The 23,767-nt window shown below is 33.6% G+C and overlaps 1 protein-coding gene and 1 long non-coding RNA gene across 4 annotated transcripts; both read right to left on the bottom strand.

Moving 5' to 3' along the window:
• Positions 1-2,176: 2,176 nt before the first annotated feature.
• Positions 2,177-16,547, bottom strand: LOC106089566 (forkhead box protein A2). 3 transcript variants are annotated; one of them, XM_013255436.2, is made up of 3 exons: positions 16,459-16,535; positions 15,338-15,965; positions 2,177-9,290 (listed from the first exon to the last, which is right to left on the bottom strand). In XM_013255436.2, the coding sequence occupies exon 3, from the start codon at positions 8,585-8,587 to the stop codon at positions 7,535-7,537; it is 1,053 nt and encodes a 350-aa protein (XP_013110890.2). In that variant the 5' UTR covers positions 8,588-9,290; positions 15,338-15,965; positions 16,459-16,535; the 3' UTR covers positions 2,177-7,534. The 3 variants fall into 3 exon arrangements, with proteins under 3 accessions (XP_013110890.2, XP_013110891.2, XP_059217321.1); XM_013255437.2 differs by lacking the exon at positions 15,338-15,965 and having other exon boundaries at positions 16,459-16,547; XM_059361338.1 differs by lacking the exon at positions 16,459-16,535 and having other exon boundaries at positions 15,338-16,452.
• A 4,994-nt stretch (positions 16,548-21,541) lies between these two features.
• On the bottom strand, positions 21,542-23,542 carry LOC106089562 (uncharacterized). Its single transcript, XR_001221650.2, has 2 exons — positions 22,229-23,542; positions 21,542-22,163 (listed from the first exon to the last, which is right to left on the bottom strand). It is a non-coding gene; the product is annotated as an uncharacterized LOC106089562 (long non-coding RNA).
• Positions 23,543-23,767: the final 225 nt, after the last annotated feature.

The following is a 23,767-nucleotide window of genomic DNA, read 5'->3' as shown; positions in this document are numbered from 1 at the left end:
TAATTTTTCATACTTTACTTCTCATTTCTTAACTTTATTTGTCACAGAACGTGTTGTTTAATATCTGTCAATTAATGATTACACATTTCTTTGTAAACGGTAATCGATAGACGTCATTTATCGAAAAAAAGAATAAAATGATTTTAATTTTTCAGCCATAACTGATGGTTATGTGTACGTGTGACGAATACACCTTTGTTTACACCAATACTATTACAATAACCATACATCAGATGTGCCATGTAAACTCAGCATAACAGACGGTGCTTCTTCAATGTTTTGTTTTGTTTATTTTTTTTTTTTTGCCCTGGCAAAATAACTTGTGCGGCCACATTAAACCATATCTTTCAGTCAGATGGAGCTAGAAGATTTTCTTTCAGATATCCTGCCGCACTTATTAAAGTGACAATCATTTTTTTTTTTGCTTTTGTACCTATGTAGGCAATTTGATAACTTTGTATATTATTTCAACTATTTCCATATTTAATTTATTTTTTTTAAATTGCATTTCCTAATTTTTACTTGACTTACAAAAATTAATAATAATTTATTAACTATAAGTTATTTTTTTGTGGGCAATAACTTGCACATTTTTATTTGAAGTTTCAAATAACAATTCATCGAATACGGATGTCATCAGCCAAAAAATGTATATCTCTATCATAAAAAGTACTTTACGTATGCGAGAATAAGGCGGCTGCTGTATTATTTGTTCCTATTCAAATGTATAACGAAAAATCCGGTTCTTAATTTTCGGAAAATTTTTATGACTGACTGCATGCCTCTCAAATGTCGCTTGCAATAATCAGTAGATATCGCAGTAAAATCGCCGGTACCTAAACTAAGGGCTTTAGCGTCATTGGCAGACGGACATGTTATCGTGTGCGTCACGGTGGTCAATTTAAAGATCACATGAGGAGACTTTTATGAATTTTATTATCAAATTGCATGCTATATGTCGTGCACCCTTCTAATTTAGACAAGACGAGACCCATTTCTGGTTGAACGAATACGTGAACAAGCAAGCAAGATTGCAGTGTTTTCAATAGCTGTATTCTATTAGTGTACCATACGATGCAAATGTCGTTTTATCGGTTTTGATTATTTTATCAAATGTCTGCATGGAAATTTCGTTTATGTACCCACTGACGAGTATGCCCTTGTAGATACGTAAACAACAATGGGCATACAGATCAAAGAGGTTTAAGAAAGAGAACAGTTGGCTTTAACCCAATTTACGGGATCATAAATGACAAAAGTTAAAGACACAATGTGTTTGAATTGCTTACGATATTTCGCTTTTTCTTTTATTCCAACTTTCGGTCGCAAGTAATCAATGAAAAATACTACAAAAAATTTTCAAACAAATACGCGATGGCTAGGTTAGGTAAAAGTGTCAGTCCTTTACAGACTCACGTAGACAATTTTAGGTTCATTGTGATACCACAGTAGCGACTGACCAAAGCTTCCGGCGGGAATCGAACCCACGACCCTTGGCCTGGTAATCCGGGGCGCCCAAAATACCCGAAACAAAAAATCCCGAAAATGTTGCAATTGAAATACTTGGAAGGTGTTGTGTCTTTAACGCTTATTTTTGCACGGTATTAGGAAGACCAAGCTGAAACCATCTCTTCTATATCTCACCCTCTTTGATAGTTGGATATTTTTTATTAATCCATAAATTCAAATGTTTCAGATGATGTAGCGCAGTTTTTTTTATTACTGTTTTTTTTTTTTTACAGTGGGACCCCATTAACACAAACTCCATAACATTTTTCTCCATCTATTTAAACAAGGTTGAGCCATATTACTTGTAGACATATTGTTGCAATTCGTGTGCGAACCAAATGAGCAGGACAACATATTGAATATATTTTAGGATACGCCGTACAAAAAGGAAGTTGGAATCGTAGATTAATTTAGAAACTGATATACCACTTTACGATTTATTGTAACCAATCTAGTTGGGCCCAACGTTTACATACATAGATAATCCAAATAGCAATCTGTCATCGTAAAGTAGATAGTTTGTAAGATACCCAAAATCAACAAACAATTTGCAGTACATAGCAAAGTGAAAAAAGAAAAGCAAACTGAAAATCAACGCACAAGTATAGGGGCCGAAAAAAAAGTGCTAATGATGAGTGTAAACACAAATAAAAACACAAGTTTGGGGTTTTTGGTTTGATTAGGCACAGACCTTCACAAAAGGTCTGCACCACAAGAATTTATTTGAATATTTCATTTTTTCAGACTATTTTTTGTTGTTGTTGTCGTAGTATATTCGAATAACGATCAAGTTATTTTAGAAATGTCGGATAACAATTTAGACTTTTGCCGAATTGAAATGTTTATTGTTGTTGTTGTTTTTTCTTCTTATTGTGTGTAGTTGCGGTTGGGTGGTTTTTTATATGTTCAATCGTCATACTATATAAATATGTACTCGTATATTGTTTTGTATTATATTTTACAATTTTTTTGGTATCTTATTGTATACCTAAAGTAGTATACAAAAAAATGTTTTTTTTTGTTTTAATTTTTGTTTCACATTGTTTCTTTGTAAATAATCGTTTTCCAAATGTTTTCGTTGGGAAAAAGAAGAGAAATACACGAGATTACATTTCGGACTTCTTTTCTCAACTTCAATGTTTTTACTTGTTTTTTCTTTCTTTCTTTTTTTTAATAATTTTGCATGTGTGGGCGTTTTCTAAAAAAAAAATCACAAACAATTTTGTTAAAATCTCGTAGAGAACATATACATTGTTTTTAGAATCAATTAGACAATGAATTTTGAATGCATTTATCAAGTTTTGGTTGTTGTACAATGATAAATGGGATGGGAGGGGGGATTTTGCTTTTGTTTTGTTTTTTTTTCTTTAACTCATGTATTATTATCACACATAATTGCATACATTTATTACTTTTTAAAGAACAATTCGAAAAAAAAATCAACCAAACCCAAGGGCATTTGGGCCAGAGTAAATTTGTATACTTTTATAAATGCATTAAAATAAGATATAGAGGAAATCTCTTTAGAAATCTGGCTCAAATATCTGACAATTAAATTTCACTTTGCCTAAATGCTTTTGGGCTTGATTGTGTTGTTTTCTGTTGTTGTTGCTTTTTCTTGCTTTCTTATTAAATTAATATTGGAAGTACATGATAATTAAAAAACTAAAATAAACTCAAAGGTTTTTCGGCGATTATTGTTTGTGTGTGTGTTTTTTTTTAATAAACAAAAAAAAAGAAAAGAAAAAATATATCTTTAATATTCGAGCATACTTGGGAATACACTCATTTGTTGCTGTTTAAAATTGCTTACATTATTGAGATGGCAACAACAAATGTTGTTCAAAGGGTCTTGCTGGCCCAGGCGACAGTCAAACAAATGCAACAAAGTGAACTCTTAGAGTTCAATTACCAGTAGTTAGCTTTTTTTTGTTTGCTTTTCACTTGCGGTTAATCAATTTTAGAGAATCTCAATAGTGTAGACATTTTTAAACCTACTAATATACACATTTGTATGTTCTGGGTTTGGGGTTTTTTTTTATTAAGCAGTAGTTTTTGTTTACTTTTTGAATTTTTTAATTTTTTCGGTTTTAAACTTGTCCAACTTTGCACAATTCAATTAAAATAAAATATAATAATTATAATCTGTGTGTTTGTGTACGTGTGTGTGTGTGTGAGTTTCTGTGTGTCTGTGTGTGTATTTAAGTCTTTGTTAAAGCTTGTTTTCAATTTCGTTATCAATTTAAAATAAAAAAGAAAAAGAAGAAATAAAAGCTGTTTACAGTTAATTTGATTTGATTTTTTTTTATTGAGGGGGGAAAGACAGACAGACAGACAAGTAGGCGGATAGGTATTTAAAGAGCAGGAAATTCTAAAATCAATAAGAGCTCTACAACAAAACAGAACAAGCCAACAGATATGACCTTATGATTCAGTTGCCCTCTTAATTAAAAAAAATATTTCATTTTGTAGAATTTTGTACTTTTGGTGTTTAAGAGTAATTACTTTGTTTAATTTTAAAGAGTTTTTATGTGTGTAATATAATAGTAGTATTATAATAAGCAACACAAGATCACATGAGGAGGCTTGTTTGTCTAAGCTCAACAGAAAAAGAGAGGGAGAAAAAAGGAAATGAAAACAATAGTATACAACTAAATATACATATGTAGAGAAAAAAGGCAGAGATAGACCGCCGATGCTTAAAGGCTGCATCAGTCGCAAGGGAACAGGAAAAACTTAAATTAAAAAATGCAAAATTCTTTGTTTTTTGAAATATTATTTGAGGGAGCACTGCTCCCTCTCGATTAAGATTGCATACAAATATCACGTTTTAATAATTTCATTTAAATAAAAAGGTTAAGTTGCTTGTTGGTCGCTCGATTTCCAATATTTTTTTTTTCTTTTTATGAAAAAACTTTAAAATGTACAAAAGTTCAATAAAACAAAAAAAGAAAAACAATACCAACAACTTGCTTGTTTGCTTTTATATTTTAAAGGAAACAAATTGATTTTGTACAAAACGAAGTGCATGTTCTTCTTAGGTTGGCTTGACATTATCTTCTTCTTCCTCTTTGTATTGGTGGTGAATAGGGAAGAATTGAGTGTCTTTTGGGATCTTTCTCTATTTGGCCGTCTTCTTCATACTCTTACGAATATTCTCTTAGCAAATTAAATTACTTTTGGAAAATTAAATAAAACAACATTTTGTTTTGACTTATATACACAGAAGATAACAAATTCAAATTTTTGGCAACAGCATTTTTCATAGTATGTATGTGTTTTTGGGTGGGCAGGGAAGGATGGCAGGCATCTCCCTTCCCCCCTCACCTTCTTTTCGATTTTCTTTTGTCTTTTTCGTTTTTGTTTTAAATACATATTTCTATATACATATCTCAGTGGTGCGGTGCAGTGCAGTTTTTTCAACAATCATTCTCTCTCTCAATTTTAGTGTTTTTGTTTTTCAGTAGCAGTATGGTTGATGGTAGTAGTAGTACTTGTTGTTTTAAGTTCGGGATAGTTATGGTATGGTAGTAGTAATATGAACATTTGCTTCTTTTTGGATTTTAATAATTTATAGTATTATAATATATAAGTATTAAATGCTAACACAAAAAAAAACAAGGTACTGGGTTAGTTTTAGTTGATTTCCTTTTTGTTGATTTTTTATGAGAATTTAAAAATTACAAGTCATATATAAATATAATAGTATTTATATAGTAAATAGTATACAAAACAAAGGATATAAAATGGTGGAAAGGGAAGGGGGAGAGGTGTTGATAATCATATTAATATGAGGAAGCTTAAATATATTACACATACATTTTATCATTGTTCAGTGAAATGAAGGGGAGAACAAATACAAATAATTTAAAGTTATTATTAAGTATTAAAAATAAATACTTTCAGTTGCTCTTTCTTTTCCATTTTTTGTAGCAGTTATTCATTGTCCAAATAACTGCTATAAAAATACGGAAATAAATTAAAATAAAAAAAAATAATTAGTTTAACTTAGAATTTGCATTAGAAAAAAAAAATAAAATAAAAAACAGGCGAAAAGAAGAGATAAGGATATATCTATATATATATATTTCTATATAAATTTACAAAATTACATTATTCCTTTAATTAAGCATAGGCCCAGGGCCCTTACGTTTTAAAAACATTGGGTCCTGCCTTCAAAAAGATCACACTTAACAAATGCCTCTAGTAGTCACACCTTTGCCAATAGAGAGAAAAGCTACGCAGCTAATAGAAGCACTCGTTTTACAAGCTGTTTTTTTGGTAAGTTTTAAATTTACAAAGGTAGGGAAAAAAATACAAATTCTAACGTTAAAAAAAGAAAATAAAAACAAAGATCGATTAGTGACTGGGAAGTGTAGGATGGGGGGAAGGGGATCGTGGGGCGGGGATTCCGATGGACTTGTATAAAAAATAGCATATAAATAAATACACGATATGACTGCTGTTTGTAGCATCCGTTCACTACAAAACTGGTATTGCAAACAATATGGAGAAAATCATCTTCTACACAATATAAATAAATTTCTTAGGTTTTATCTTTTGAATTTTGGAAGAAAATTAAGAAAATACACATAATGGCTGACAGATAGATAGCTGGTAGGTAGGTAGGTAGATAGATAGATAGGTACATTCATACATACTACTAATATAGTCCAAACAGTCGAAAAATGTAGAGTTGTTTTATCTACTTAACATTAATAAAAGCTGTATTGCGTGATTGGATGATGCTGATGCTGCTGCTGCTACTGGTACTATTTGATATTGTTGCTGCTGATACTGCTGCCTGCAGTTACTGGCGATCAAAGCGGCGCTTATGGAACGAGTAGGAAGAGGAGGAGCAGACTGTAAGGCCTTGTATTTGAGTTGGTTGGGTTGGCACGGTCGGTTAGTTCGCAATTTCGAAACCACCCTCCGTTCCATCATCACAGAAAGAAAAGAGCACGTACGAGTGTATGAAACTAACGCACGAGCTCAAGAGTTTTTGCCATTCAAGGAATTAGCCTCAAGTCTTAGTTGCTGGTTTCTTGTTGCTGTCGTCGTTGATGTTTGTTGTTCAAAACATACATACATATGTTGTTTGCTTGTTCATATTTGGTGGGCTAATGTTTGTTTTAGTTTTTTTCTACTATGAGTTGTTGATGCGACGCTTTTGTTGGTTGATTTTGTGGTTTGGTATCCTGCGGGATGCGGGATCATTCGTTGTTTTTTCCAAACTGGTTCTTCTGCTATTGGAAAACCGTTGTCTTCATCTTCATCATCATCATCATAGTTGATGTTCTATTCTAATAGAGATTATATCACGGTCAAAACGAGTTGCCATACAGATAGGTAACTATTAATCTGGTCAAGGATTAGTCGTCGTTTGCTTGTTTATTTTTTGTAGATCTGGGTGGTGTGGTAATGCCTTTGCTTGTTGCTGTTGTTGTTTTGTAGGTATTTTGGTTTTTGTTATAGCACTTTTGTAGATTTTAAAGTTTTTGTTTCGTTACTGCTGCTTCTTGCTTAATTTTATTTTGTTGTTTGTTTTTGGTTTATGTTGGTTTTAAATAAAATTATTTTTTATTTGTAATTGTCTCTTCACAGATACGGAATTAATTACTTTTTGTAGTTTTCATTTGTTTGTTGTTGATATATGAGAATTTTGCATTTTTTGGCATGTTCATTGTTTGCTATTTTAGCGTGTTCATTTGTATGTGGTTGTTGTTGTTGTTGTTATTATTATTATTGTTTGGATTTTTAATTAATGCTGATTTAGTGTTACTGAAGTTTATTGTTATTTTCGTTTAAGTGTGACTTTGTAATGTTCTTGAGATCACAAGCACTTGTAGTGTTCAAGAGAGACAGAAGTTGAAAAAATAGTATTTCCTTATTACTTTGACGGATAGTTTGTTTGGTTAGTTTCTTGTTGTTGTTGTTTTCGTTCCTTTTTTTGCTGGTTGTCCTTTAATGGGCTGATTTTGCTTAAGTTTTGTTGGCAAAAAATGTGATGAATGCCGCTGGGCGGTTACGATTGCACGTTGAGCAACAATTTCAAATTGTGCGTATCGAAGTCGTCGAGGAGATTGCGTTTCGAAGACTTAACAACGTGTCCTCCAAAGGTGTGCGCATCGACGGCGTTAGAGTGATGATGATGGTTGTGGTGGTGGTGGCTGCTATGGTGGTGATTGTGCGAGCGAACGCTTAGCACACTATGTAGGCCGGGACCAGCGCTGCTGTCGACCTTCTCTTCACTTTTGCTCAGTGTCCAGTGCTCAGGAGGTTTCGGCAATGCTGTGGGAGCTGGTGCATCGAAGCACTTGCTGCCGGCGAAGTGCGTCAGGGCGGTGGGTATGAGTGGATGAGTGGGTGAGATCTTGCCACCGGCACACAACAATGGGCTCGAGTGCTTCGAGCGGGGTTTGCGGGCCGAATTGGGGTTGCTGCTGACACCAATGGATATTGGCGAAGATGGACTGATACCGCCGCCCAATATCGAAGCTGGCGATTGGCGTGTCGCTTGTCCTCCCTGAGGTGAACGTTGCCCATCACGGTGCTTTTGGCCACTTCCTCCTCCGCCAATGCTATACCGTTTATTTGCACTGCCGCCACCTTGATTGGTATTGTTGTTGCTGAAAAAGCTGCCAGCATCACTTACATGCTGCGGCGATCGCCTTTGCTGTTGCCAATTGCGTTGATGTTTACGTGCAGACGCAAAATAACTGCCACTGCTTCCATTGCCTGATGAACCCAGTGATGAAACACCGGAACTACTGCTACAATTGGAGCTGGTGGAAACTGCTGATGACATGGGGCATCCTGGAGGCGATGAGCTTAGCTGATGCTGGTAATGGGTATGGTTATAATTTGTACTGCTAGCAATACTGTTGGAATGTGCACTTAAGGGTGGTGTTGATGGTGGTGAGTTACTGCTGCTGCCATAACCACCGCCACCGCCTCCGCCTGCTCCACTATGCGACACTTTTTTCGAACGTTGTTGTTGTATCGATGCCGCTGCGGTCGCTGCTGCTGCTGTTGTCATTTTAAGATTCTTACTAACGCTATTGTGCGAGTATGTCATAGTACAATTGTTATTGTTGTAGTTGTATCTTGTATTTGATTCGAATTCTCAATTATGCTGCTAGTTTACCGCCACTTTACTGGATGGGTTGTTTGTTGCTTGAGTAATTGGTTTGCCTTTGTTGTTTTTGGGGTTTTTTACGTTTTTTGTTTTGTTTAAATTAATGCTTAAGTTTTAAATATCACACACAATAAAATCAACGCTTATTTAAAATATAAATGGGCATTCCTTGTCCTTTTGTTATTTCCTGATGTGAATCTGGAACCTGCTATTCGTCGTCCTCATCGGCAGCAAACACCACTAACTCTTCCTGCCCTTGCACTTTTCTTCAACTCTTCTCCTTCTCTTCCGCTTGCTTCTGGACGTCGTCGTCGCTTCAGTATTTACAGTTGTATTTATTTATATATATTTGCAGGATTTGTGTATTATTATTATTAGATTTATGTATAAATTATTATGTATTATACTCTTTACTTTAAATATTAATTAATCAGTCTGTTGATTTATCTTTTAAATTTCCTTCTTTACTCGCAGAGTCAACGGGCTCTTCTCGTCTTCTGCCTTTTTATTATTTGCTGATGCTGATGGGCGTCGTTAACCTCTTTCTGGCTCTATATCCAAAGCGATTTCTTCTTTTTCTACTGCTTTTACTCTCTGTGGTATTCTTGTTGTATTTTTTTCTATTGCGCATTTATTTGTGGTCCTACGTGGCAATTTGAAAATATCAAGCAACACACCAGACGAGGACGCGCATCGAAAAGAAAATGAAAAAAACAAACAAAAAGAAAACTCCATTAAAGTTGAAACACAAAAGGCATAAAAATAGGAAATATGTGTTAGTTTTTTTATTATGAAAAATGCTACTCTGTCATCCCCTAGACAGCATCCATATTGCAAAGACATTGCGATTGCAAGTATTTCCATCTAGCGATTTCCCAGTTGAACTGCAAGAACAGCAGTTTGAAGACTTAGAATTTAAACTACAAGGCAAGAGAAACCACAATAGCAATTCTATAATTTTTACTTTTTGCTTTCCTACCTTGTTTCCACTGGCAGTTTTAAAATTTAAAAATGAGATTTAATAGCTTTTAAAGAATACTTCAATTTTTGTGTTTAAAATTCTCTGAATAAATTCAATTTGTTTCGCTTTTATAGCTGTTTACAGTTACACGGGAATTGGCGTCTTTTTTCCTACTATTTAGACGACGCTACCGCTGTCATGTAGCCTGCAACATTCGGCCAAATATAGAGTCAGAAAAGTAGTTAAAAAGAAGCTTTATCTTACGAAAGACTGGACTATATATCGATTGTTGTCCATTGCGACCGGTAATTTGGCACGAAAGAAGACTCAAAATACCATTGATATGTCGCTGCGCCAATACAAATTTCGCTTCAATCAAAAGTGATTGTATTAGGAGACAGTGATTGCCCGCCCCTTTAAGTCTTGTACTGACTTTAACTTTTTGCCCGAAAAACTGTCAAAAAGCATCCCGCAGAAGTGGTACAGAGTTCTATGAATAAAATAGTAGCGACATTTTTTGTTTACATTTTTTCATAATGACATTTTCAATCGGCAGATTTTACATCTTTAATGATGTTCATGGGGCCTATCCACTCTATGTTTTCGCAAGTGCCCAACTTTTTTTTTTAGTGAACCCTGGGTGTTCATGTTTGAAACCAGAAAAGAGTACTGTGCTTTACAGGATTCACTAATAGAAGGTTAGGTTACTTCCGAAAACATAAAGTGGATAGGCCCCATGAACATTATTAAGTATGTCAAATCTGCCGATTGAAAATGTCATATAGGAAAAAAGGTAAACAAAGAATGAATGTAAAAAGAGAACAAGTTGACATCATCAATGCCAAGTACTGCCAAAAATTAAAAAATAGTATGTCGGCTGATCGCTTGGCTTAATCTTATTCACTGAATCCTGTGTGCTTTAGTAAAAAAATTTTAAGTAATATCTATTAAATTGCCTGTCCTAATATTGCGAACGATCTAATGAATTTAAAAAAACCCGTCAAAAAGATCGTCTTTCATAGTGAAAATTCATTGATATACCGACTATTTTTTTGAAAGTAGTTTCATGGAAGAATTAGGAAGGTATAGTCACTTGCCCAACAAAAACAAATTAACGATACAAATTAACGATACAAATTTTTGACGTTTCTGCCAGAGAAAAAACAAATCAAGCAGGCTTTATTAATTATAAAAATTTATTGATAATCTCCCATAGCTTGCTTGTAACGTTTAATAAACTTGCAATAAGCTACAATACATACTTGGGCAATTTTTACAGAAAAAGGTCGTAGTAAGTTAATGTATTTATTGTACCAAAATTTCATTAAAATATGAAAATCGAATGAGTTCCAAGAACGACGAAGTCCGCCAAATAATTCACACAGAGGTTGGAAATGTCTCTATAAAATATTGTTTTGCCAATTTGTGGCAAAATTTTAGCAATTTTTAAATGGCAATAAACATTTTTAACAATATCATAAACAAATAAGTATGTTTTTGTTAGGGGCTAGAAATCGCCGCACACAAGCTGAAATAGAACTGTGTTTATATTATCAACTAGCGACATACAACTCTGCTCAATAAAAATCAAAATTTATATCTCCTCTGTCAAAAATCTCCCTTATTCCTGTGCTGCAATTCTGTAAATGATATCAAAAATCTTTTAGTTAAATATGTCGACACAAAAGTCGTTTGTATTGGGTTGCCCAAAAAGAAATTGCGGATTTTTTAAAAGAAAGTAAATGCATTTTTAATAAAACTTAGAATGAACTTTAATCAAATATACTTTTTTACACTTTTTTTCTAAAGCAAGCTAAAAGTAGCAGCTGATAACTGACAGACAGGATTCACTAATAGAAGGTTAGGTCACATGCAAAACACAACGTGGATAGGCCCCATAAACATCATTAAGGATGTCAAATCTGACGATTGAAAATGTCATCATATAGGAGAAAACGTAAACAAAGAATGAATGTAAAAAGAGAACAAGTTGACATCCTCAATGCCAAGTACTGCCAAATATTAAAAAAAAAGTATATCGGCTGATCGCTTGGCTTAACCTTATTCAGTGAATCCTGACTGACAGAAGAAAGAAGCAATTACAGAGTCACAAGCTGTGAAAAAATTTGTCAACGCCGACTATATGAAAAATCCGCAATTACTTTTTGGGCAACCCAATATTAACGATTATCTTATACTCTCATTCCTAGTTAAGGTGTTATCAGACTATATGTTCCTGTCTTATGACATGCCACTTTTTATGTATCGTTGTTATTGCATTTAGCTGCCATTAGACGGAAGGACATGTCATATTATATGTCACTTTCTGTATTCATAAGACTTGTCTTATATACGTCAAACACAAATAGAGCGCGCACCAATTGGCATGTAATCTCGTATGTGTTGTACTTTTTTTTTATATATATGTATGTTCAATGAAATAAAATCACGATTTAATCGAAAAAGTTGCATATTTATTCCATATTAAATTTTTTGTACGTATCACATGATGTGTACAACTTTCGGAGTTGCTGTTTTTGAAATCACATATGGCATTTCTTATCATCCATTGGCAGCTTTATGTATGTCAAAATTGCCAATTTAAGTTTGGTACTATATTCGGGTTTCGAGTGAAACTCCATATAAAAAAAAAATAAGCGGAAAAATATTAATGAAAAGTGTTTGATGAAAGAAAATTGCTTATTTAACTTATACCAATGAAAATACTACAAAATTTAATTATATTTACAAATAAAAGCTGCATCCGTTTATTTTTAAATAATTTAAAGTAATCAGCTGAAAAATTGATTGGTGCCATATTAATTTGTATATGTAAATGGCTATATTTTGGCCAAAGAAACCCAATAAAATCAAATGTGGTAACCTTGTCAAACCACTGAAAGAATGATTTTGGGAAATTTTTCATCCAAAAAAAGAAACGTAGTACTAGCCATTAATTTACTATGGGTAGGTTTTAAGTTCGTGTATTGTCGACAGTTTTCAAAAAACATTTATTCCTTTATAGAAGCCCCAAAAAAGCGGATTTTACAATAAAAAGACATATAGACAATTCTATCATATGTTTTACGAACAGCAAATTGTGTAGTTTGCATACACAGATAAAAATAAATAGCCGTTTTAATCACGAAAATGATAAAATCAATTACTTTTTTTGAAAAAGATGGATGAACATTTTTTCAATTAAAAAAATTATTATTATTATTATTTTGGCAAATTGTGTAGTTTGCATACGCAAACAAAAATAAATACCCGTTTTAATCACGAAGTTAATTTTGATCCAATTCATTTTTTAGTTGAAACTGCTTCAATCAACAAAATGATAAAATCAATTACTTTTTTGAAAAAGATGGATGAAAACTTTTTTTAATTAAAAAAATTGCACAGTCAATTAAAAGCATGATTTGAAATGAAACTTAGAAATAATTTTTAAACTGGTTCATTAAAAACAATTATTCATTATTTTTTAATGCCTATTGGATATTAACAGGGATGACGTGATTGCATTGCAACCTGTGGACGCACCGAATAGCTCTCAGCCAAGCTTCTCGTAATAACAATAACCATAGGTTAGTCTGGCAAACGAATGAACACATTTCATGGTAACCTGGCCATTCAACCTAAACTATTAACAATAAATTGTAAAAAATTTTCCGGAGAAATTGGTTCACACTTCAGTTTTTTCAGCTGAGGGTTGTTACTCTATCATTGTCATTGTTTCCGTCGTGTCAGGTCACTGCCTAATCGGATAACTTGCTGACAGACTGAAGGTTGCAGTAACGACTTTTGCAGAAACTGAGGAAACGAAGAGACTATAGAACACCTTCTGTCCGTGTTTACTGCACTGACGTAATTTCTTTGAAAACCTGTCTGATTTAGTAGATGTGAACATTCGCAAGTCGTTGGGCTTATTAAAGCGATCTGGATGATCCAACGGTAGGAACTAAAAGGCAGCTTCCTTCTTCTGTTCTTGTGGTATCACAATGGACGAAAACGTCGAAGTGCGTCTGATGGCAGACTGCCACTTAAACCTAACCTAGCTTATGGGAGCTATATCTAAACATTTCTATATCTAAACATATCTAAACGATTTGACCCAACTGCTGTCCAAACTGGCCCCTTTCAATAAGAAGTATTTAGTAAAATTAATAATAAGATAGATGCTAAAGAGCCGTTTTGCCATTAACATGCATAATTTGATCATAAATAATGTAAAAATAGCTTTTCGATTCGGGATAGCTTTGGATAGTACTGAGTGCCTATGGCACTTGATATAACAAGGCGAGTTATTGGCGCCTTTAAATAACCCATGGCCAGTCTTTTGGATAGGAACGAGTATGCTCAACTACAGTAGCTCGACGAGGTTAGCCACCTCCACATGAAAATGTGGCTACAACAACAATATTAGAATCGCGTCTAGAGATTTAATAAGCCAGCCGAAAAACTGTTTTTATGGGAGTTTCATGCTTAAACACTATCGGCCTTATTCACAAAACTTAATGTAGATTTTAAATATGTTAATTTGACAGGTTTCCTTTGTAGACTGTCAAATAGACCTAATTCAAATTCACATTAAGCTTTGTGAATAAGGCTGTACCTATGTATGCAGCAAAATTTTGAGCGGCTAGACTTTTTGAAAAATGGACGGTTCTAATAATGCGTAACTGATAGGAAGCAAAGTAATGTACATTTTATTATGTCTCAGATCAAATTTGAAATTTTAAAAAATTTCCGATTCAATAAAAAATTATTGAAAAAAACTGAATGTTAAAAAGGACACAATTTTCAATCAATTTTGTTTTTAGTTTTTCAAATTCATTTAAAAAAAGTGATTGATTCAATTAATATTTGATTTAGTTGAAAAAATTTAATTAAATATAATTTAATTGAACTCAAAAATTGTTTCATTGAAAATTTCTTTAAATCAATAACCATTATGATAGCAACGGAAAAAAAATTTGATTCATTTAAAAAATGGTTATTTAAATTTTTATTTTTAATTAATAAGAAAAAATTATAGTGATATTTTTTATGTATAGTGTTATCATAAAAAATAAAAGTAGAAGAGCTTTATTTGCACACAATTGTTGTTTTTTAAGTCTATCAAAGCAAATGCTACGAAAATTATATTTTTTTTAATGTGTTGCCTCAAGTCGAGAAATTGTTCGTGCTCGCTTTTAAATTTAAAATTTCCACTTAGTACGATTTTTTTAATGGATTTCGCTGTGAAAACTTAGGATTCGAAAATGTTTTAGGTAGGTTATTATTATATAGAGACAACCATGGAATCCTACCCCTAAAACAAAACAAAAGGTAAACGAAATCTTGTTATTGTTTGCACGCAGTAATACATTTCTCATTACAAAAGGGAATAAAAAAAAGTGAGAAACAAAAAGAAAAACGGCCTCCGGCATCATCATCTACGTTCGAGTTTTGCTCGAAATTCGGCAACGTAGCATTTGTATGCCTGTAAGCCGTGTGTTCCCTTCGAAAACATTTGAGCGTGTGTGTGTGCGCGTTGTGTAGTAAAAACTGCTACGTTGCCAGTTTTACTGATATACTTTAAACATGATTTGTAGCTATTTTAGTTAGAGAAGAAGCTAAACGTGGATTTCGTGCTCAGCCAAATCAATTCATCTCAGCAAACAAATCAATCATTGTTGCAATAATGGATGAAATTAAGAAAAAAAAAAACTATAGACGGGACTTACTTGAAACTTTGTAAACCATTAGCTTCCCGTCGTTGTTGTTTTAATTTGGTGGTTTTAATATTTATTTTGCTTTTGCTCAATAGCTACGAGTCGTCGTTTTATCGAAACATAAAACACTTGCGGTCTCTTTCTCACACGTATCTTGTAAATTTGTAATAAAATTCCCAGAGCGTGTTGAGTAAAGTAAGATGGCTATAGCTCTTGTATTGTTTCTTTTTGCATTTACAAAAATAATAAAGAAGAAATCACCTTCGACGTTACGTAGTTGGGAAATTTTTCGAATATCACAAAAAAAATTTACGAAACTTGAGGGAACTTTTCTCTTAATTTTTACAAAGTGTTCTTTTTCTGTATGTTTATTCACACGCAATATAATAATTTTGCAATTTTGCCTCCTCCATTCGTCATTACACACGAACACTGAACTTTTCTTAGGTCTTGCTTTTTCGGTTTTTGGTATACAGACAATTGTTTTTTCTTCTTGTTTTTATTTTTCTATCTCAACCTCAATTTGAGGGTACCGAAGAATAACACATGAAATTCGAAATCGCACTTTGATCTTTCGATATGAGGAGAATTATTGTGGTGGCATTAGATTCTGTCAATATTGCAGATTTCCAGATTGATTCTGTTATTGGAAATATATAACAATTATTATCGTACAACTGACACACACACGAACAACTAGGTCTCACGGCAGGATATTTTCGCTCAAATTTCCGCTGGCCGACGTTTGGAACACGAAGAACAAACAGCCGTTGAAATGTTTTTATTGAAAATAATTTCAACGTCTGCACAAATTGCCCTTTAGAATGGCTTGATTTGTTGTACTTTTTTTATTAAATTGGGTATGTTTTTTTTTTGTGTGTTGATTATAGCTTCTCTCGTTGTACTATTTTTTGCTTTTCTTTTCAATTTATAGATACATAAATACATACGAATATGTATATAAATATCTCTCTGAATGGATGTACACACAAATATGTGGTTGACGTTTAATGGATTATTGAATTTAATTTGCTTGTTATCACTTATTAAAAATTACATTTAATTGATAATAATTATAACAGATAGATCACTATTTGAATTTATCTTAAATATTTTTTTTTTGGGATTTTTACTTTTTTTTGGAGTAAATCCTGTAATTTCTCCTTCTTGTTGTTTGTTGTATTCCGGGCCGTTCTTTCCGCGCAAATGATAGAGAGAAAATATCAATCGCTTGGGTAAGCTGCTGAAAATTTTACTTCTTGTGTGTTTGTGCCTTGGCAGAATCAAGAAAGAAGTCACTAGCCCAACAGCAACGAAATTAATGATACAACCCTGTTGACATATGGAGATGGTGGCTGTCAAATTTCTGTACACTATCAAATTGACATGCATTTTGAGGTACAGCAGCCAAAAGATTAAAAAAATTATGATTAAAAGTGTAAATTATAACATAGAATGTGTGGGAAAATAAACAAACAGACATTAAAATGTAATTGACTGACGTTCTAGTCAGATTTGGATACAACTCTGTAATTGGAAAATTCCATCAGCTGGGCTAGTGACATTACCTTGTAACCTGGTATAAAATTGACTAGGATGCAACTCTGAAATCCCAAAAATTCATCAGCTGGGCTTGTGACTTTACATTGTTTACATATGTGTATAAAAAGGACGGATGTATGCTACAACAGTTTTCTCTCTTTGATTTTAGAATTTGAACGAAAGACCAAAAGACCACAAAGTCGTCGTCAATCCAAATCCACCACTAAAGCAGCGATTGAATTGAGGTGAAAAAGATACAGATACACACATAACAGATACAAAACAGAAGAAACTAAGAGCGTGTGTCGAATGATAGCAATCTTCTGTGGTGAGATGTAACAATGACGTTGGGGTTTGTTTTTTACACTGGCGGGAAAAACAATGTGCTAATCGACCGTTTTTTTCTAACACTGACAAATTTTGACGTTTGTCAAAAATCAAAAGTAAACATAATAATACAGGAAAAAAGCCAAAAATAATTGATTTTTTGCGTAATGAATATTTTTCAAAAATATCCATTACTGCCAACAGTTATATTGCAAATGGGAACGTTGCAGTATGAAGATATATTAGGTCTTGCTTTGGAAAAGAGGAAAATACGGCCAGTAAGACAAGTAATGTTATTCCAAATAAATCGGTATTAATTTTATAGCGGTAGAAGCAATTACTTCACGAAATTGTATGCAAATGCCAATTTGTATCTATAAAAATGATAAAAGAAAATCATGTCAGGTTAACAAACTATTGACACCGTTGTAGAAAAATCACTAAACGGCGGCGCCATCATTTTAATAAACGACAAACACAAAACTGTACTTTTGTCCATTATTGTTAAATAACAACCTTTCAGTATCCCCTTGTCAATGACAATAGACAATGATTTTATGCCAAAAAAAAGTTTAAATTTAATGACGTCTGTCCACAATGTAGGCGGCTAAGTTATGCCGCAAGCAAGTTGGTTACTAAAATGCAAATGAATTTAAAATTACTGACATGGGCCTTTGAAATGAAACGTCAAAATTTGCTGTGCTGTCAAAAATCTTACTAGCCCCTGGGCTACTCAAAAATTATTCACCCCACTTATGTCATATTTTTACTATCCCTACAACTTTGTTACCATTCGACAAACAGCGTAAGGTTTGGTATTCTATTCTACTTTAGGAATGGTCACTGAAATGTGAAATTTGTCGCGAGCAGTAATAATTTTGACAGTAAAAATTTGTTTTTATTTTCATACCAAAATACCTTTTTTATCTTCACTTATAGTTTTATATTTTTTCGCAAATAAAAAAAATTATAAAATGTAAAAACGAACCATTGTAACCAATAAAACAAACATGATGCTGACAATTGTTCCAAGTGTTGCCACTAAAATTTCTTTTTGTCATTTTCCTCACTGTGAACAGAGTACTACTTTTTCGCCTAATTGCCTCCAGGGTTTCGCCGACGTTTTTTTAAATAGAGTTTGACAGCATTCCGCTTGAAAAGCTGAACAGAATACTCAGCTTAAGTCGAAAACATTTATTGTAAAGCAAAGTATAATCACTTATTAAATTCAAATTGCAATCAGTTTTCGATTGAATTTGTTGTAGCGGTCTGTTGTAACCAATAGTCGACAGTTTTGTTTCTTAAACTCAAATTACTAAGAATATGTAAAACTTTTTTAAAAAAAAATTGGTCAATAATATTCTCGGTTCTCCTTGTAAGCAACATATTTGAGCCCTATAACAAAAATATTAAATGGAAAAATATATTTCGCTTTTTGTGAGAGGGAGTCCATCAGAAAGTGTGAAAGTGCTTGTTTTTAAGAAAAAACTAGTAGAGGTATCGAAAGCGTAGAAAAACTTAAAATAATAAAAAACAAATAATTTTTTTTGATAAAGGACAATTTTTAGTTATAAAAATTATTGAATTATTTTAATAATATTATTTTCTTTATTAGACCTGTTCCGGTTTTCAAATTCTCATAACGCAAAAAATTGTTTTGTCTATATATTCTAAGTCTTCTATTTTAATATTTAAAATCACTTGAGGTTTCCCTTACTAAAAAGAAGTTTGATAAGCATTCGAATATCGACCTTGCAAGCACGGTTGCCAGATGTTTTCGAGACAGATCCCTAAAATTCCCAACAAATTTCCCCAAACATAATGATTTTCCCCTAAAAAAATCGCCAAGAGAACAACATATACTGCTTAATGTCTTTTTTTATAAAAACTTAAAACTTTTCTGGATTGTTGCATTTTAATGTTGTCATAGCTAAATTTTAGCCGATAGCAATAGCGGTTAACAGGGGCTCACGATATCAAATCGGGATATAGTTTTATTCGGTTTTTATGGGATCTATTATATCAAATAATAAAACGATTTCGACCATACTTGGCATGATTGTCAGAAATTGTAACAGAACACTGCAAAATATTCAGCTCAATCGGATAAAAATTGCAGTTTCTAGGGGTTTAGAAGTCAAGTCGAAAAACTAATTGATATGGGAGCTATAACGAAATTTGAACCGATATAGGACAATTGCAAGTTGCCCAAAATTTCAAGTGATTGCTTAATTCGTTCGCCCTCTATCATGGTTTCGACAGACGGACGGAGGGACGGAAATGAAGAGACCGACTTTGAATGTCAAGACCATCAAGAATATATATATACACCACATAAATATTTCGAGGAGTTACGAACGGAATGACTAGATAAGTATGCTCTTCGAAGGTAGTGGGTATAAAAAGTTATTTTAGTATTTTAAATGCCGTGACCTGAGCTGACCTTAAATAGTTGGAAACCTTTTCAGCTTTAATACGATGGACTAAGGCTAAAGCCTATGTCTATCATATTCATGTGTAATTTCTCATCTCTGGAGCAAACATCAGTGTAGGTTAATATGATTTCTATTAAATCACATCTAATCCGGGGGTATTGGCCAGGAATCAAGATAATGAAAATTCGCATACCCAAGAAAAATAATTTTAAAGCTATGCTGACGAAATTTCCCCAATTTTAACCTTTTTCCCCATTAAAATACCCGTACCCCAAATGAGAAAATGTTTCCCAATCACAAAAAAATATTCCCTAATCTGATAACACTGTTTGCAAGGTTTACAAGAAATAAGGCAAACAAATTCTTTCGTTTTGCGTTTTCGATGCCGCATTTAGGGACCATAAAAAATTGCATTTTCCAGTAGTCGGCATTTGAGTGCAAGTTCTTATGCGTTCTTCAGATGGCAGATCGGTTAAAACAAAGATATATCAAAATATTGTCCGGTATATCCTATTTTAGAAATGAATCTGCCTAGGGACAAAAAAAATATGTACTACGTTGGAGACCTTGACGCAGAAGTTAATTTGTCCTTTGACTCTAAACCCCAGGATATTGTTAAAATTAAGAAATTGAGGTATGAAAATTAAAAAGTCAGCCCTTTTAAAATTAAGAAATTTAGCTGAAACTCGGTATAGATTACTTTTCCATCCATAGTCAGGTTTACTCTGATAAAGGGTGACCATTTTCGAACTTCATCCATATATAGCCCTGTATAGCCGATCACCCGATTTGCCGTTTTCAGCTCTTAAAACGAGTATTTTTACCCAATTTGTTTGAAATTTGCAACAGCGGGTAGCGGTGAAAACTTTCAGCCACTAGGGAGGATGATTTTCGGGCATACTCACAATCGATAATGACACGTAGTTCCAGACCAACAACTGTAATTTAAATGCGTGATTTTGTTATCGGCAAACATTGTGTGTGATGTTGTAGCTGGCTAGTTGGTAAAACAGTCCTTGGCAAACTGATTGCGAGACAAAGAAGAAATCATAACGTCCTGGCGGTGTATCTACAAGAATATCAGATCAGTGTTTATGAATTTTCAAGCACATCTTGCCCTATTAGATCTAACACAGTTTATATTCGGATGTTGCTGTCTGTATATCATCCGATTACAAAGAAAAGAAAATGTCATGTATATACCCATGGGTCATATACTACAAAAACCAAAAAACTCAATTTTACACAGAATGGAAATAATATATAAACGGCAGTCGAAGTCGAAAACTTGACTCATACATACATACATCCGGCACTGGACAACTTCAAGCTCCGATCTCTGTGTCAAGAGAAGCTTAGCTGCGAGCTACGGGACGCGTCCACAATCAGCGGTATCGAGCGAAGAGTCTCAGTGAGAGGCCGCGGGGTCGTGTATAAATACTGTGTGCCTATGATGATCGATATGACAAGGCGAGTTATTGGTGCCTTTAAATAACCCAAGGCCACCCAGTTCCCGCTGCCATCGGTCCTTTAGACCGGAACAAGCTTGCTCACCTATAGAAGCTAGAAGAGGATCGCCACCTCCACATATGGACATGTGGGTACAACATACATACAAAATAGGGGGAATGTTTTTATAATAATAAAGTTTTTAATCAAATGTAGAAAAATTTTACATTAAAATTTAATTGGACTGATGATAGCTCTCGAGAAACCAAACTGTTTTATCCTCTCGCCTTACAGACTTTAATAGTCAAAATGTATTCAAACTGAAAAATTGCAAAATAGTGATAAATATTAGGCCTGTTCGCGTACTTTTCTAGTAAAAATTTTCAGGAGAGCAAAAGCTCTTTAAAAAATTTGCAAGCAAAAGTACGCGAACGGCTTCCAGTGAAAAATTGCAGAAAACATCTGATTTTTGTTTTGTTTTTTATTTGCTTGCTTGGAAAACATTTTTTTAAATAAAAAATGCCGGCGATATGTGCGAGGTATTTTCAATAGCTTAACGTCAATTTAATGACCCGAGAGTGAAAAGGCTAGGAGGGGAGCCATTCGTATATCCGTGATCTCCGTGCCGCTGGACAGCCATCACAAATTAACGTGTTATCCCATGGCAGCCGGTTGTACGTACCGCATTGACCCGACGGAGTCTTTCATTGGCCCGATCGAATTTTTCAGTGCACAACACACAGCTACAACAACAACTACGCACGAAGCTACGAATGTCATCCGTGGCACCAAGTCGCGCAAAGCGCTGGATCTGCCTAGAGTCGATTAACTTACAACTGTCCTCAGCCTATCTGATCACTATTATAGTATCCAATGTTTAGAAGATGGGTAGTCTGATCCCGCTACTGAAACCTGAAAAGGACACGAGCAAGGGGGAGTCGTACAGACCGATCCACTCAATCCCATGGCAGCATCGTCCCTCCTTAACAAATTCAAAGGAACGGTTTTGGTTTGTTCGTTGCTCCCCGATGAAGATGATGCCATCAAAACACTTAAGAAATAGGTAATTACTCTTTTCTTTGCGTCTGGAAGTATAAAATGTTTTAATTTGTCAAGATTTTCCAAACAATTCCTCAAATTTTGCACTTACCTTCTAATGTAAAACAAGCGATTTGATTGAATTTGGGTTTGGTATTGTCTATTAAAATATTATTTAATAACTGGCACCTAGAACAATATATTTATATTCCTTCCCTGCCTATTCTTTCATTTTATAAAAAAGGACGGAATTATGAATGTACAAATATAAATCAAAGAGCGTAAGATAATCTTTCTTAATAATCTTTAATAATCTAATAATAATAATCTTTCTAATAATAATAATCTTTCTTACGCTCTTTGGAATGGAGGATTAACATTTAACATATTGCACTACATGTTCTCAATTTGTGCGGACGTTCATTTTAACATTTTAATGTTAAGTTGTATGTTAATGCTACTGTCGGTTATCGATTTTGAGAAATTGAATTTATATCGAAAATTATATATTGATAATTTAGTGAAGGTTATTATTATTATTATTAATTTATTTTTTAAAAATCATGTGACTTGGTGCTCGTTAAGCTTATTGTCAGGATCCACTGAATAAGCTTAAGCCAAGCGATTAACCAACGTATTTTTTTTTTTTTTAATTTGGCGGTTCTTGTGGCATTGAGGATGTCAACTTGTTGTGTTCTCTTCTTACATTAATTTTTTGTTTACATTTTCTCCTATTTGATGACATTTTCAGTCGGCAGATTTGACATACTTAATAATGTTCATGGGGAATAATTGGACGAAGTTGATCACTGCAAAACTGGAACTTGCATCCGCGGAATTTGTATTTTTCATTTATTTCGCACAACTCTAGGTTCTAGGTTGAGAGTCCTTTGTTCACATAGTGGATTTTTCTTGCAACTACGAATGAACATGTTTTAATAGCTCCATGCATCATGAATCAAAGTTATTTACAATTAGAAACGATTAATTACAGCACATATGTACTTCATTAGCGGAAAATTATAAAAATTCGGCCGAAATTATAAATCGATATTTGTCCCATCTTCTACACAACTAGTTTTCAGTGGCGACCAGAGAATTGATTTTTTTGATCTGCGTTATACTCCAAAAAAAAAAAATGGATATTAACACATAACGCAAACTGAAATCAACACAGCAACAGCCCTCGGTACACTCTCATGAGGCATATGAAAAGTCATGACACTCATTTGCACGTTTGGATGTTTGAATGATTCGTCGTGTAACATCGTTTGCCTTCATCCATTTCGTCATTATTATGTGTTATTATGACATAATTAATAGGTTGCACCATAAACAGCTGAGTACAATTTTTTCTCGCGAAGTACACTATCTGTCAACGAGTTTTGATTGTGTGTGTGTATTATAGTTAAGAACCATACCATACACAAACAACGAAAAATGGTGCAAACTAGTTACATACTCAAAATCAGAGCTGCACTAATCACCAATTTTGACCTATAGTGCACTCAATATTTTGTTGTTGGGCAACTGCCAACAACAAAATATTGTCAGTACTTGGCTTAAGCCAAGTACTGACTTCATTCACAGCGAAAATGCCTATTAAATTATTGCAAAATCCGGCGGATTCTTTTCTGTCAGAACACAAACA

The sequence above is a fragment of the Stomoxys calcitrans genome, chromosome 2, assembly GCF_963082655.1.
Source record: "Stomoxys calcitrans chromosome 2, idStoCalc2.1, whole genome shotgun sequence".
NCBI lineage: Eukaryota > Metazoa > Arthropoda > Insecta > Diptera > Muscidae > Stomoxys > Stomoxys calcitrans.
The sequence above is the reverse complement of the archived record's forward strand: the minus strand, read 5'-3'. Positions and strand labels throughout refer to the sequence as shown.

Excerpts from the sequence above, each read along its gene's own strand:
- LOC106089566 (XM_013255437.2), bottom strand. The coding sequence starts at position 8,587 with ATGACATACTCGCACAATAGCGTTAGTAAGAATCTTAAAATGACAACA.